We start from the raw sequence: 17,216 nt of genomic DNA on the forward strand, positions 1-17,216 counted from the left end.
GGATACCTAGTGGCTTATCAGAATAGTTAAAATACTTCATAGCCTTTGTGGATCAGCAAAGCATGGACTGCATGTGCACAGTTTCTTCCACCTACGTCCAGCTGATGACATCATGTGGGGCCTCTAATAATTAATTAATAGCATAGCTGTGACCAGACGAAAGTAAAATGGTCGCTACTATACACAGGTTCAATGCCAGTCACAAGCAGGTTCAAACCTGGGAAGGTAGGTTAATCAGTGTCCTTTGGTTTGAAAAATGTCAATGGAAGACAGGTTTAAGGTATTCTTAGACTGTCCCAACATGCATGATCATGCTGTCTCACAACTGTCTGAATTATACTGGAATATGTGCAAGGATCTCTCTGGCCAACACTCATAGGCTGATGGGTTCAGCAAACATCATGAGAATATCCCTGAAACTAGCCCCAATATTTTATGTGGATCTTGTGGGAAACAATTCAACAGTTACGATCACCTGTGATAGATTGATATTTTTTTGATTATGTTTGACTTTTTTTGGGTGAGCTCATTATATGTTCATCTATTTTGGCAATAAAACTCTCTCACACATTAGAGCAGCACTTTCAGCAGGAAGGAAGAATGATACACATTTACCTCATCGCACCAGGCAATACTATCCTTACAATGCACTGTATTCATTGTAAGCTTAGATACTACTGGAGAGCCTCACTATAGTTCTACAGCCAAAAACATGATAGGAGAACTGAAAATATGCAATCCCAATAAACATCTTTCTTCCACTAAAGTGGATCCTATACGCAGTAATGAGCTCTACTAGAGTACCTCTTGCTGACAGACAGCACTGACCTGCTCAGATGGAACTTTGTAGTCAGACGACCAGTATAGCGTCATACCCAAGGAATACACCAGCATCTAGAGGGAGTAAAAACAGAGAATATGAAAAAACAATGCTTTATCCATAGCAAAACAACAGGAAAAAGACTAAAAACATTGAGGACAAGAACCAAAGATTCACTCATCGTCTATCAGCAAATCATCAGCATTAACTGAGCACAGACAGAATGGTTGTAACAGCATCATGAACCCATCAATGAGCGTCTTACCTAAAGCACACATAATTAAGTTGAAAACACCAATATGTACTAAAAACTATGACAGTAGTGGCAAAATGCATGCACCCCTCGTCTTATAATATTAACATAAACTATCATTGAGCCAACATTAACATTGTACATCCATCTATAAACTTATAGGAGCACTATACACCAGTCACTGAGACAACAGGAGTCCAACAACCCAAAGCTGGAGAAAATGACAGCACTGTACAGCTATTTTTACTTATCACATTTTGCTTCTCTAACCTCCCCACTCTTTCATTCATTTGTCAGCAGTCGAAAGTAAAATACCAGTATTGCCAACATTTTCTGAACCTTTTAAATTATCATTTGCCTCACATATAACAGACATTATCTTGTTGCAATAATTTTTTGTATTATGCTGCTGCTAAAATGATATTCTAGCTTCGCTTTTACGAGAGTAAATAGATTTACTGGGTTATCACTTTCTGAAAGAGTGCCTATTGCTTGGAATGATCTTTAGTATAAAGTCCCAGATTGGAGTTATCTATGGTTTTCTGCTTGAAGAAAGTCATTCGGTTGAACAGCTTCTGAATTATGCATTGATTTCCTTAGTTCTTTTAATAGGTTTTTGATTATTACAGTCCGCTCTATGAAAAAAAAATCCATGATCAAACATATCTGATTTAAAATGTCTATGGGATTTATGCTATATATTTCACTATAACTCAATTTTCATTTTTACTCCTTCTTTAAGATGCAGGTAAGCATCTGATTATTCTTTCATAATCTATTTTCTCATATATTTTGTTTTAATTCTTCTAACTTTATGTTCTTTGCACACTCATGTTCAGGGGCGTAGCTTCAGGAGGATGTTTGGGGTGTGACATCCTCTATATAAATGGATTCTTGGCTTGGTAGTTGGGACTCGGGCCCTGAGTTGGATTTGAAATGTCTGTATTGGCTTTCCCTTCATTCTTATTTCACTATGAGGTTTTTAACTTGTCCATTATTAGGATCTGGAACTTAAATATATATAGTGACTTTTTGGAATGCACCAACATTTGGTAGTAGTAGGCTTGGAAAGCTGCTCTAGACTCAGTGTTTCAGGCACAGTATTAGCAATCAAACACCCAAAAGGGGATAGTATGAATGCCTGCACATAGTCTAACCACTGGCAATCACTCAGAATAGCATTCCAACCTATCATTTTTTGCCCACTGTGGCACTCTAGCAGAGGTCGCCCACCGTATGCAAATGAGTACTTTGTATTTTGGGCAACTTCTCCTGCGATCAAGTTGCCCAAAATATCTATATATTGCCGCCATCCATACCAGTTTTGTGCATAACCAAGCAAGAAGTGGAAAATGCCCTCCTCCAGGTCCCCAAGGGCAGGGCTCCCGGACTCAACTGTATCCCCGCAGATCAGCTCCTCCACATTCTTGATTCCTGGACACTGTATATCCAGCTCCTCACTAATGCAATTGCTAATGGAGCAGCGATACCCAGTACTTGGGCTGGAGCAGTAATTCTTCCCATATTTAAAAAAGGGGATCACACCAAGCCAAGGAACTACAGGCCGATTAGCTTGATTGAGAGCATACAAAAGGTATCGGCTAGGCAGGTGTTAGGCAGAATGCAAGCATGGATGGAGGAATGCCACATCCTCTCCGATTTACAGGCTGGCTTTCGGCAATGTATTAGCACGGTTGACCAGGTGCTAAGGTTCATCCTTATTTATTGGCGTACTGTAACCCTGAGGAGAAGTTCCATTTACGCTGCTTTCGTGGACCTGAAGTCAGCTTTTGACTTGGCCCCGAGATCTAATTTGTGGCACACGCTCCTAAAGTTGGGTATGCCGCTGGAAATCCTGGCTTTTGTTGTTAAATTGCATTTGGCCAATTATGCACAGGTTAGATGGGATATGGAGGGCGGTATCACAGACAAGTTTGCAGTTGAGAGGGGGGTAAGGCAGGGGTGCATTTTGGCACCCACCCTCTTCTCACTGTATATTAATGGGGTAGTGAAATACTTTGAGGATTTCCCCACGGTCGCTCCGACCCTAGCAGGGACTGAGGTTCCGTGGCTTTCGGGCCCGGACTCCATTTTGTTTGCGTTGTTCACAACGCCATTTTGTGTTGCCCTCACATAGGCCGTGGAGGTAAACGAACGAACAAAGTTGCATGGGCCTCGTTGTTCATATACGCATTAACTAGGCCCTTTTCGACTTGCGAGTGAACTGCAAGATGCTGACCCCGTCACCTGAAACTGACCCTTTCACAAAGCCAATTTCTCTAGCTGATCGTTGTCTGAAATTGCCAATCAATGTTCAGGATATCGTTAACTTTTAGTTCCTTGCACATATCTTATCCTATTCAACATCTGAATTGTTTCTTTCCTTACGACTTTTCATTACATGGGTAGTGCTTTCAATTATGGGTTTGTCCGGCTTGTGGTAATCGAACTTGGGACAGTCCTAAAAATTAACTTGTGGGTTGGTATGATGTAAAGTGAGCTTTTTGGAATGTAATAATGTGTGGGAAAATGTATTTCATTCGTCATAATTTGTCTCAGTGGGTGTGCATTTGTAATGAAGCTGATTTTTGGATAAAAGGTGATGTTTTGCTCTGCGAAAGTTGTACACCGTGTTGTATTGCTTTGTTTACTGTTACTAGCTGCAGCTAATAAATTTGATCTCTGACACCACCTAGAAGTATTCCGTGTCTCTGTATGCCAGGACAGGGGAATTCGAAGACTTTGGGTGTGTCCCTGACACAGCTGGGTTCTGAAAAACCCGGTTCTTCAGTTGGCGCCCAACGTAGGGCGACTTCAGCGGTACCGTTCCAAGCCCGAGGATCGTGAGGAGCCACGTGAGGAAATTCTGGAGGAAGGCCGCCACTTCATCGACCCCTGCATGTCGACGTGGACCGAAGGTGTTTTCTGCGAGGCTTCCCGCTTTCCGACGGCTATGAAGGATTGCTTCCCTGACTGTCGCCCTGTCTTGGACCCTCGATTGATTCTTTGTAGAGCGAGACGATAGACGGTCTTCTGGTGGCGTGACAGATACTTTGGTTAAGTATAAGTGGGTCGCTCCCACGACTTTGTTTTGGTTCTTGGTTTTGTTTGATTCGGTTGCTGCAACAATCGAAGCCGAGGGGCTTGTATATTTGCGAGTGTATCGATAGTTGATAACCCCTTGAAGGTTTAAGCTAGATTAGTGAGCTATAAGATGCCTGGTCTTAGCAAAATTAGGAAATGGTTTAGCTGTGGTTGCAACAGGGATTCCCGATTGGAGGACTCGTGTCCGATACCTCCGGTTGGAACTCCGACTTATGAGCTCTATTCAAAACACAGAGTGGGTCCTATTACTTATAATGAAATGTGGGTCCGCTTTACAAAGAAAGATGGTGTTTTACAATGGCCCCAACATGGTAGTTTCAAATTAAATATTTTAGATAATCTGGAAGGTGCGCTATTTAAGAAGAAAGCCCGGCCGGCAATGTTTGACTCTTTCCGCCTTTGGCGCAAGGAAGCCAAACAGCGAGAAATTAAGCAAGCAAAAAGAGATAGGGAAGATAAGAATATGTCAGTACTACAAGCTGCTAGGCAGTTTAGGGAAGATGGAGAAGAGCGTGTGAATGAAGTCTCAGATAGACAACGTTGCATGGCCATCAATAAATGTTATTCGGCCTTGCCGTCTTCTCCTCCAAAAGTGATTGAAGATCCTGAAAAAGATCCTTTGATCTCTCATTTACTGAGATTGCCACCCCCTTTTGTGCAGGGTGCTACTGCGCCTCCATTACCCCCGATTGTTCCACCCTTTGTTGTTCAGCCTCCTGCTGTTGTTCAGTCACCTGGTGCTCCACAGATGGTTCTCCCTTCTACTGCGCAACCCCCTCTAGGGTCGCAAGCTTTGCTACTAGCTTTGCCTCAAACTCCTTTGCCTTCTACTTCTGCATCTCCGACTCCTACTGTATCAGTCCCTACACCTCTTTTGCCTCAAAATACTTATTCTCCTGTTCTTATGTCTGCTTCTTCTCCTTCTGCTCGAAAACGAATGACTGAGACTGTTGCTAATTTGTTGTCTCCATTGTTTGGGTCACTGAATATGACCCCTGTTTCGGAACGTAAGCAGAGTCGTAGTCAGCTTCCTAGTTCCGAGGAACGGACAGTGTTGGATTTGTTGGCTCGTAGATGGATTTCAAATGCTTCCAGGTATGACTTGCCAGCGGTTATGGATGTTTTCTTTCAGTGGGATCCGCCTAAGCAAAGGTATGTTTTTGATGTAATGTGTACTTTTCTGTGTGAGGAATGGGAAGATAATGAGTTGGGTCCGATTCCGCAGGAAGTGCTCGATGTTCAGTTAGAATTTGCTAAAGGGACGATAGTGGAATCCGATGTTGTAGTGAATGACCCACTTTAGTGGTCTGATGATCTGTGATGACCCTCGATCACCACCATTGTGTACTGATTTTAGTGTGCTATGTTACTTTAGCCTTAATGTAGGATGGTCTTGCATTAGAATAATCTTGCCAAAGAATAGAAGGTATGGGATCTCGAGGTGCAGAGTTGTTGGTGATGGTGCACACATGTGCTCCATAGTGGATACTGAGGTATTAAGGGCATAGTGTTATTTGAGTTAGGGGAATTATGACTTTAGCCTATTGGCTTTGACGTGGTCTAATATTATTCTGCTTTCCAAGTAGTAGAGGCCTATGCTTGAGCAACTCCATATTATCATGTAATAAAGAAACCCTAGAGCATAGCATTTGTTTGTATTCCTTGTGAGGGAAGGTCGGGACCCTTTTTTACCAAGTACTTACAGAGGGATGGGCGATTCCCCTCTAATGGGTAATTTTTGATACGGGAGGGAAATCGGCTCCCATCAGGGATGTCTAAATTACATTGCTAGGAGGAGCATGCGCTGCGTACCCTCTAGGATGGTGAGGTGTTGTGACTTGTTGTTATTTGCGAGCTCCTCGGCAATGGTCTTATATGTTGTCAGTGTTTATTCCTTTCTTGGGTAAGTATTGTGAAATGTGGTGTCTTCCTGGATCCAGAGAAAGGATGTGGTAAGTAATGGCCTGTTGACTGACAGAAGCACCAAAACATACAGAGAAGTAGGTGATTACAATTTGGCGTAGTCGGCAGGATATGAACGTTGATTTAAAAGGGGAAAATATTGTTGGGTTTTTTGCAATTGAAAGCAGACTCTCAGATATCAGTTGATTTATTTGCATGGGGGTAGCCCATATGGTGTTCTGGCTCATGAGTGAGCTAATTGTGTTGGGTTGAATGAGAATTGCTGTGTGTTTAAATGTGTTTTGTATAAAGGGCTTGTGAATAGCTTTTTTACGTTAGGCAGAAAGGGTGGGATCCCTTTACAGTGTTCAGTAAAAAGAAATGCATTTAAAATGTGCTGAGCTGCAACATGAATGTAACATCTCAGAATATAACCCTGAAACGTGGGATGATGTTTCAGGCAGAGATAGTGGGGTTATTTTTAATGTGTTGTTTAACATGCATCTACAATTTGAGCAGTTGCAAAAAGAGCTGAAGGAGATGTTAATTGATGTCCAGTGTGAAAATATATCTTTGCAAACAAAATTAAAAGTGCATGAGTTACGTGTGAAAAATGTTACAGAGAATCTAGTCAGGTTGCCAATTGCACAGGCTGTTTTAATTAATTCTTCAGAAAGGAATGTGCAAAACGATAAGAAGACTTGTGTTTTAGAATTAACGATCACCGGTTGTGGAGATAAATCAGACCTATCAGTGCACGATACATTTTGCTTTAAAAGAAAAATGCAAGCATATGATTTTGAAAGTGTACAACAACACAGTGTGTATGACTGGTTAATTCAAAGGTTTACAAATGTATTTTGTGATTTTACCCAAAAGCAATGTGCCCATTTTAGCTACAGTGAAGTGCAGGGACTTTTCAATTCAGATGCTGAACAAATGCCCATGACTACGTGCTTTGGCACACTAAACGATACTGGACAGAACAGCGTGAGGGAAAATGTGATTTGCTTATGGGAGGTCGCACTAGTGGTAAAATGGCCCATATAGACAGAAAAGCAGTTTGGTAGGATTTCACAGAAGCAGGGTTGGTGACCCCAACAACTAATGTTTAAAATGATTTTATGTAGCTGGTGCGCAAATGTGATAATTCTTTGCCCATGACAGTTGACGGCTACAAATTAAACAAACATAGACCTTCTTTGACTGATGCTACCCCAGATATTGTTACAGAAGTACCCTGAGATTTTGTATGTTTTGTCTTTTAGTTACCAATAGTCCTATAGACAAATGATAGTTTCAAAGAAAATATATATATATATATATGAAGGTGCATGCATTCAAAGGGGGGCTGTTCAATGTGGTTTTAGTTTAGTGTATTCCATTTAGGAATGGAAAATTTCACAGCTTTTGGGCTGTGAACGGCTGGGAACTGACATGCTTTGACCTTGAGGAGATAACATGCATTCCACAGAGCCTCCTCTTTCCCGGGCTCTTTGTAAGGGAGGGGGCGATCGCAGGAGCAGTCTCCTCGCTGCTTGTTATGTTTGGCGAGCACCCAATTCTTTCCGCTGAGAATCTGTGTGAGGGTGGGATAATTCCACTCCTCTGGTTAGAAAGCTTCCCTCAATTAGAAGCGTAGGGAGGCTTGTAAAGGTGCACCCTTCCTATGAGGAGGTAGGCAGGGCATACAGAAGTTGGCAGGCGCTTCGCTCTTGGAATGTGAGCTCCTCGAAGGGAGGGGTTACGAGACAGAGAGCAGTCTGTCTCTGTTTTGATTGAAATTGAGCCAGCACTGAGCCTCGGCTGGCTAACCCCAGCCCTTCTGGCTGTGCAAGGAAAAATTAGATTTTGCCCAAATAAACTTAGAGAATATAATGCAGGTAGTATTCTTAAACTATTCCCTGGATTTAGAGGAGAGCTTTATAAATTAAAAGACCTCTAGAGAGGTGAAAAGAAAATGTATGTGCTTTTGAATTGAAGTTTTTTGCAAGACATGTGATACTTGTTTATCGTTTCAGATTGCGGTGTCGGGTGCAAGTGATGCACTCCCTGTATGCATGGGCCCTCACCCCCCCCCTTTTATTATTTTATTTTGTTATTTTAGTTTATTATTTTTGAAAGTGGAACTCTCCCAAGCCTGGAGCCAGACCGGACGGTGAAAGGTGATGTCCTGGGGCTGATGGCAGACGGGAGCTGATGATCTATGGAGGACCAGATCAGATGGGGTTCTTCCTTGTCGAGGGGATACTGATGAAGATGGATGCCAGAGAGCTGTACATAGATGGACTCCTTCTTTCTAAGCGAAGAAGGGATCAGCAGAGTGTGCTGCAATTGGAACTGTCCCCTTCAAGTGAGGCTGACTTTGAAAGCATGAGAGCTGTGTGTCTTTCGCACAGGAGAACTGCGTTTGCACCCTGACAAGAGACAGTGGTGTTTTTTGTTTTGCTTTTTTCACAGAAAAGAACACTTTTTTTCAGTAGAGACGCTTTGCTGCACATGGAGTAGATATTTTCTGAGCTACAGGTGGCTGCCTTGGCAGTGGAATTTGCAGTTTAATAATTAGAGGTTCAGATGACACAAATTGAATTATTTTTAGATATTTCACCTGAGATCTTGTTTTAGGTAATGAATTGAATGTTTTTGAGTAGTCGCTTCAGCACGAGAGTTGCTGGTTCAAAATATGCTTTTTAACAGTTGTATTTTTGATTCTGAAATGCAGTTTTTCACTTGTAGGTACTCTTTCAAATATGGTCTACAGTCTTGAATCTTTCACTCTGAAAATTTAGTTTTTCAGGTTTTGCCTTTACATGAGACATGCAATGTTTCAATGACAATCAGATCTTCAGTTAGATGTTATTCAGTTGCTAGTGACTTTGCAATAATGCCAATTGTGCAGTTCAAAGATGCAGTCATAGCTGTGCCTTTAGTTCAGTGATTTTATTTTTGATATATGTGAATGGTGATGTTCAGGGGTCAAGGGGTGCAATGTAGTGAATGAGCCAATTTAGTGGTCTGATGATCTGTGATGACCCTCAATCACCACCATTGTGTACTGATTTTAGTGTGCTATGTTACTTTAGCCTTAATGTAGGATGGTCTTGCATTAGAATAATCTTGCCAAAGAATAGAAGGTATGGGATCTCGAGGTGCAGAGTTGTTGGTGATGGTGCACACATGTGCTCCATAGTGGATACTGAGGGATTAAGGGCATAGTGTTATTTGAGTTAGGTGAATTATGACTTTAGCCTATTGGCTTTGACGTGGTCTAATATTATTCTGCTTTCCAAGTAGTAGAGGCCTATGCTTGAGCAACTCCATATTATCATGTAATAAAGAAACCCTAGAGCATATCATTTGTTTGTATTCCTTGTGAGGGAAGGTCGGGACCCTTTTTTTACCAAGTACTTACAGAGGGATGGGCGATTCCCCTCTAATGGGTAATTGTTGATACGGGAGGGTAATCAGCTCCCATCAGGGATGTCTAAATTACATTGCTAGGAGGAGCATGCGCTGCGTACCCTCTAGGATGGTGAGGTGTTGTGACTTGTTATTTGCGAGCTCCTCTGCAATGGTCTTATATGTTGTCAGTGTTTATTCCTTTCTTGGGTAAGTATTGTGAAATGTGGTGTCTTTCTGGATCCTGAGAAAGGATGTGGTAAGTAATGGCCTGGTGACTGACAGAAGCACCAAAACATACAGAGAAGTAGGTCATTACAGATGTTACAGATGCCGTAGAGACGATACTTTCTTTCAGATCTAGGCTTCCGCCTCAGACATTGCATGAACCTGATTCCTCTGTTAGGAGGAAAGTGAAGCAGTATCCTATGAGAGAGGTTCCTCCTGTTTGGAGAGAGGCAGTTCAGGCTAATGTTAATCTGGGTATTGCGGCCGAACCGGCTCACTTCCAGCCAGTGTGGGTACATGTCCCTTGTAAGAGAGCAGAGGTCTTGGCTCTTAAGCAGACCTTACCTAACCCCCGTAAGAATCCTGTTGGTTATTACAAGGAGTTGTCCCAGACAGTTGATGCGTGTATTATGAATTTAGCTGACATAGATATGTTGATGGGTAATGTAGTCCCTCAACCTTTGTGGGCGAAGATCCGTCACGAGGATCACGCACCAGAATTAGGAGATACGTGGGCGAATATTTCTGCTGTGGATGGTCGGCAGGTAGGAGGTGCCAAACCTGTACCTTTAGTTGCAGATTTACCTGGTAGGATTATTAATTTGATGAAAACTATGATGCCTCCTTTACAAGTGAATTAGGATAAGTTAGCAGCATGCAAACAAAAGAAAGACGAGAGTGTGTCTGATTTCTTCACTAGGTTTGAGGAGACGTTTATCGATCATAGTGGTCAAGATATGGGTACAGAAGGTGGTCAAAGGTTGTTCGTGGACAAATTTGTCTTTAATTTGCTTCCCGACCTGTCTAATAAGTTAAAGGATTCTGAGAGTTCATGGGCTGTTTCTTCGTCGGCCCAGATATTGGCTACTGCAGAATATTACGAGAATAGGGATAAAGATGAGAAGGATAAAATAGAGAAGAAAACTAGAGATCTAAAGACGAAAGTTCTTTTACAGCAAGCTTATCCGCCTCGTCCGAATCAGCCTCAGTTTCAGCAACCTCCACAGTTTCAGAGATTGTTACAGAAGCCTGAGCCTTACGCTCCGCGATTCTTTCCAGGACCTAATCAGTGTGCTTATTGCAGAGAGGAAGGTCATTTCAAGAATAATTACCCGGCTTTGTTACAACGTGCGAATGGTGTATCTGGTCAAAGAGGTTGTGGTGGTTTCCAGCAAGCTCCTAGGGGTAGGGGACGTGGTGTGTTTCCCCAGAATGAGCGTTTCTTTTACCCCCAGAATTCTGCGAATTATTTTGACAGACAGAATGTTCCGATTGGTCAGTCTGCCCAGTACTATGCTGAGGACTACTGTGTCGAAGGTGAGAGTGCTGGTAATAATGATAGCTAGGACAGCCATGGACAAAGTGAGGGAGTAGTTTCAGTTCCAGTAGACCAGAGTGGACCTTATGTTGAAGTGATTACATCAGGTGTGGTAGAACCTTTTCTTTTGGATACTGGTGCGACGAAGAGTTCTATCATGCACTCTAAACTTCCTGGCGCACGCACCTTTGTCTGGCTTGACCAATGTTTCAGTAGGATTTTCAGGCGCCCCAGTTCGTAATCCGGTTTCTAGTCCTTTGTCCCTTTCTATTGGTCCTTGTGAATTGGAAGCTCCACTTATTCTAACGACTGGTTGTGGTGAGAATCTGTTGGGTTTGGACTTGTTGAAAAGATTGTATGCGACATTACATTGCTCTCCTTCGGGAGTACATCTTACCGTGGGTAAGAAAGTGATTTCTCCGATGTATTTGTCTAAAGATTGCCTTCCACTGGAATTGCGTTCGCTTCCTGATACGCTTTGGGCTACAGGTCCCAATGATGTTGGTCTTTTGCAGATTCCACCGTATGTTGTTACCCTTAAGTCGAATGCTAGGCTACCTCGTATTCCGCAATATAAAATATCTAGTGATGGCGAGAGAGCTCTTTTAGCGATTGTCTATGATTTGGTTGAGAAGGGTGTAGTTGAGGAAATGAGAGGTAATGTGTGTAACAGTCCTGTTTTGCCTGTCCTTAAGCGTACTGATGCTTCTCAGCCACCTGTGTATCGGTTTGTGATCGACCTTCAAGAGGTCAACAAAATTGTTGTGCCACAGTTTCTTGTTGTCCCTGATATCACTGCTTTGTTGACGTTTAATTCCTGCTTCGGTTGCTTGGTTTTCTGTTATCGACTTGAAGAATGCTTTCTTCAGTATTCCGATCGCTGAGGAGAGTAGAGATATTTTTGGCTTCTCTTTAGGAGGCCGAAGCTTCCGGTTTAAGATGATTCAGAAAAGGGGGTGGTGATGAACAGAGTGCCTGAATTAAGCAGACCACTCTTACCCAGTCCAAAGATCAGGGCTTGATCCATCACCGTTTTTTAGCTCACTGCACCATCCCAGCTCAGAAATTGGCTATATGCAAATTAGTCTGTTCCTGTCCAACCAAACTACCAAGCCAATTCTTATACTGGGAAGGAAACAAGCTTCCGGGGACCGGTAGCTTGTCTCCTTTCTGGTGAAGAATTGGCTTGGTAGTTTGGTCTGCCCTGTTCCCATGATGCACTGGGCCAGGGACAGACTAATTTGCATATAGCCAGGTTCTGAGCTGGGATGGGGCAGTGAGCTAAATAACAGTGATGGATCAAGCCCTGATCTTTGGACTGGGTAAGAGTGGTCTGCTTAATTCAGACACTCTGTTCATCACCACCCCCTTTTCTGAATCGTTTTTTGGCCACTATAGGTGTGGCAGGGTATACTCAGACATGAGTCCTTTGCTCACTGCTCCATCAGGATTCAAGCAAGCCGGGCCGACGACGGCTGAAATGCCAGAAACCGGTCCCCGGAAGCTTGTCTCCTTTCTGGTGAAGAATTGGCTTGGTAGTTTGGTCTGCCCTGTTCCCATGATGCACTGGGCCAGGGACAGACTAATTTGCATATAGCCAGGTTCTGAGCTGGGATGGGGCAGTGAGCTAAATAAGAGTGATGGATCAAGCCCTGATCATTGGACTGGGTAAGAGTGGTCTGCTTAATTCAGACACTCTGTTCATCACCACCCCCTTTTCTGAATCGTTTTTTGGCCACTATAGGTGTGGCAGGGTATACTCAGACATGAGTCCCTTGCTCACTGCTCCATCAGGATTCAAGCAAGCCGGGCCGACGACGGCTGAAATGCCAGAAACCGGTCCCCGGAAGCTTGTCTCCTTTCTGGTGAAGAATTGGCTTGGTAGTTTGGTCTGCCCTGTTCCCATGATGCACTGGGCCAGGGACAGACTAATTTGCATATAGCCAGGTTCTGAGCTGGGATGGGGCAGTGAGCTAAATAACAGTGATGGATCAAGCCCTGATCTTTGGACTGGGTAAGAGTGGTCTGCTTAATTCAGACACTCTGTTCATCACCACCCCCTTTTCTGAATCGAAGCTTCCGGTTTAAGCGCTCACCTCAAGGTTATTGTGAAAGTCCCTCCATCTATAGTCAGGCGTTGAAAACTCAGCTTGATGGTTTTGTATTGCCTTCTGGTGCTACTCTTATTCAGAATGTTGATGATCTGCTGATTACTGCTGATGACGAAGAGATTTGTAAAGAGGCTACTCTTTCCTTGTTGCGACATTTGTCTGACCTTCATCATAAAGTGTCACCTTCAAAGTTACAGTATTGCCGCCAAGAAGTAACCTACTTAGGTCATCTCTTGTCGAAGGAGGGAAGACGATTGACCCCAGAACGAATTCAAGCGATTGCCCAAATGAGTGTGCCATCCACACAGAGAGAAGTGCGTGCCTTTTTAGGTATCACCTCGTATTGTAGACAGTGGATTCCGAATTTTTCCCTGTTAGCAAAACCTCTGTTAGCCATGACTCTTAAAGATACTCCGCATCCTCTCCCTTGGTCTGACGAATGTCAGAAAAGTTTTTCTGAATTACGTGATGCATTGTGTTCTGCTCCGGTGTTGGGTACTCTGGACTACAGTAAGCCTTTTACATTGTATGTTCATGAGAGAGAAGGTTGTGCATTGTCAGTGTTGACGCAACAATTTGGAGACAAGCAGCGTCCATGTGCGTATTTTTCAGCTATGTTGGATCCGGTAGCTAGAGCGTTGCCGAGCTGTTTGAGAGCTACAACGGCAGGGGCTGTTTCTATCCAACAGTCTGCTAGTTTGGTATTGGATAATACGTTGATTGTGATGGTCCCACATGCAGTGGATACCTTATTGAACAGGACCAAGACACAGCACCTTACTAGTGCACGTTTGTCAGGTTATGAGTTGACGCTTTTGGCTAGCCATGTTCACATCAAAAGATGCAATGTGTTGAATCCAGCTACATTGTTGCCAATTTCTGTAGGGACAGATGTTCAAGAACAGCATGATTGCTTTCTTCGGACAGAGGAGGAAACGAAGGCTAAAGTTGATTTGAAAGATACTCCTCTTACGAATGTTGATGGTACCCTATGGGTAGACGGTTTGTGTTTCAAGCTTCCGAATGGTGAGACGACTGCGGCGTATGCTGTCACAACTTTACATACAGTAGTTGAAACAGCACGTATAGCACAGAATTCTGCGCAAGCAGCAGAGTTGATTGCATTGACTAGAGCGTGTGTGTTGTCAGAGGGAAAGCGAGTGAATGTTTATACTGATAGCCAGTATGCGTTTGGTGTTGCCCATAGTTTCGGACGTTTGTGGAGAGAGAGAGGATTTCTTACTTCCCATGGTATGAAAATTCAGCATGGGCAATTAGTGAATGAACTTCTGGAATCACTTACTCTCCCAAAGCAGATTGCAATTGTGAAGTGTAGTGCGCATAAGAAAGATGTGGATGATGTAGGTCGAGGAAATGCGTTTGCGGATGAAGTTGCGAAGGAAACGGCGAAAGATATGATGAGCCGAATGTATGTTGCAGGCCCTGCTAATTGGGTTATGGCTTTTGAAATGTGTGTAGACACAATAGAAAGTGTGAAGATGATTCAGGCTGAAGCTACGGAAAAAGAAGTGAATGTGTGGAGAGAAACTACGGGTATGTTGGATCCGACAGGTTGTTTGGTTGAGTTGTCGGAACACCAGCGATGGTTGTTGCCTGATGCGTATGTGCTCCCAGTGGTTACTATGGCTCATGGAATGGCTCACATTAGTTCGAAGGGAATATGCAAGTTGTTTGCTTCGGTATGGCAGAATGCTGAAATTCCGAAATGTGCTGAGAATATGGTTTGTCTGAAGTATAATCCTGGAAAGGCAACTCCAACTCCAGCCGGTCATTTTGCTCCCCCAACGTATCCGTTTGAGGTGATACAGCTAGATTACATTCACATTGAGAGATGCAACAATTTGAAGTATGTCCTTGTGGTTGTTTGCGCCTTTTCCAGATGGATAGAGGCTTAACCCCACAAGGATAATACTGCCTTGTCTACAGCCAAGGTTTTGCTCAAAGAGTATTTCACTAGTTTTGGTTTGCCGAGAATTGTATGGAGTGACAATGGGAGTGAATTTGTGGGTCAAATCATGAAGAAAGTGTGTGCGGGTTTGGGTATCAATCAAAAATTCCATGCTGCAAATCACCCCCAGTCTGCTGGACTTGTCGAGTGCTAAAATGGCACTATGAAGCTGAAGCTAGCTAAGATACAAGCGAGCACTGGTCTTACATGGCCAGATGCCTTGCCGTTGGCTCTTTTGTCAACAAGGATGACAGTGCATTCTCGTGTGGGACTTAGCCCATACGAAATCGTTTTTGGTCGTCCGGCGAATGTGTGGGGTGTACCTCATCCTAAAAAATACAGTGACATTGAGTACCCTATGTTGGTGGATTACTTACATGCCTTGACTGCTAAATTACGTGTTCTCCACCAACAGGTCTATGACATTTTGCCAACAGCTACTGCAGATCCAGGCCACACGATTCAACCTGGTGATTTCATTTTGACGAAGAATTTTCAACGAACTAAGATTGTGGAGCCGAGATGGACTGGACCACATTTGGTCCTATTGGTCACTCGAACTGCTGTTAGAGTAGCTGGTAAAAAGAATTGGGTACATGCTACCCATTGTAAAAAGGTTCCTTTGCCCTTACCGTATGATAAGTGGGTGAGGGATGGTATAGCTGATTCCGAATGTGAGAGAAATCCTAGATTCGTACCTTTTAGTGATGCACATTTGATATGGACTCAGTCAGAACGCGAGGATGATGAAATTCTGCAAGCTGCTGTGCCTTCGCATTTGAGACTCGACACAACGAATCCGGAAACACTTTTTCAAGAGCAAACTGTGCCTGGTAAAGAGCGCTACGATCTAAGACCAAGAGTGAGCAAATCAATGGACAAATAAAACTTGAATTTTTTAATGTAGTAAATTACACCTTGTCAGATCAAGAGACTTTTTTTTACTTTTTTTCTTTTCTGAGTCACCATCCGGACTCAGCTGCAGGGTCGCGGTACAGCCTTAAGGGGTGAGCCGCGTATTGACAAAAGGTCTGTGGTTCATGGTCGTCAGTACGATCTTGACGCACACTTAAGTGAAGAAGGTAATAGCCGTGAGCAGCACGTTAGAGGATGGAGTTTTTTGAGCCTGATAAGGGTGTTAAGAGAGCTGATCCTAAAGTGAAAATATGTATATTGATCCGTAGCAAATGTTTTTTAATATTGTGTTTTCTAATGCTTTTGAATATTACGTTGGCTTGTGTGGGTTGGATTGTCTATTTTACACAACAGACGCTTGCATCTACATCCCAACCTACTCTTTCTTTTTCTACTGTTTCCCCACATGAGTTTCATACGTTGCCTGAACATGAACAGACACGAAGATCAGAATTTGTAAACAATTTGTTCATACAGATGTTGCATCAGCATCAGCTAGTAGTAAATACTACGAATTGTTGGGTTTGTGGTCGTATGCCGCATACGACAGATAAGGGAATGCCATATTTGGTTTTGCCTTTTTCGCCTAATGGGTCAGTATGGGCACTCCAAGCAATGTTTATCTATGTGAATGAAGCATCTCCTGTACGTTCCGTCAAAGATAATGCGAGTAATAATGCCTTGATACAGGGAATAGTAGATATGATCAGAGATATTGATGCGTATAATGCTATCCCTAAAGATGAGGTACGAGCATATGTTGGTTGGAACAAGACGAGATATAGCATTAGTCTGACAGAAAAGGAGAGACAGAAAAGGTCTCCTCCTATTTGGATTGTACCCCACCGAGGTCATTTTTGTCTGCCAGGTAATGGTCAGAATCCGAGAGCTCAGCTTGGTAAGAGTGTGGGTGTTCACACATATGTCTATACGTCCTAGAAATCTCCACCGTTCGTACCAGCTAAAGGCACGTATTTTGTTTGTCACGACAGAGCTTATACATGGTTGCCTCCTGATTTCTCAGGCACATGTTATGTGGCATTTTTGCTTCCCCCTACATATACAGCTGCTTTTAATTACCATAGGACAAGATATGGTAGAGGTGTTATCGATGCGAAATATACTGTCGCACAAGAAGTTGGAGACTTCTTCAAGGGTTTTGTGCCCTTTTGGGGTCCTATGGCTAATAGTAGGAA

At 43.2% G+C, this 17,216-nt stretch overlaps 1 protein-coding gene across 1 annotated transcript in view; it reads right to left on the minus strand.

Moving 5' to 3' along the window:
* FRMPD2 (FERM and PDZ domain containing 2) overlaps window positions 1-17,216 on the minus strand; it is a 446,136-nt gene that overhangs the window by 418,906 nt on the left and 10,014 nt on the right. Inside the window, exon 3 of the mRNA XM_078640972.1 lies at window positions 829-894. Coding sequence (XP_078497098.1) covers window positions 829-894 — 66 coding nt within the window. The remainder of the gene's footprint in view (window positions 1-828; window positions 895-17,216) is intronic.

Source organism: Lissotriton helveticus, chromosome 5_1 (genome assembly GCF_964261635.1).
Source record: "Lissotriton helveticus chromosome 5_1, aLisHel1.1, whole genome shotgun sequence".
NCBI lineage: Eukaryota > Metazoa > Chordata > Amphibia > Caudata > Salamandridae > Lissotriton > Lissotriton helveticus.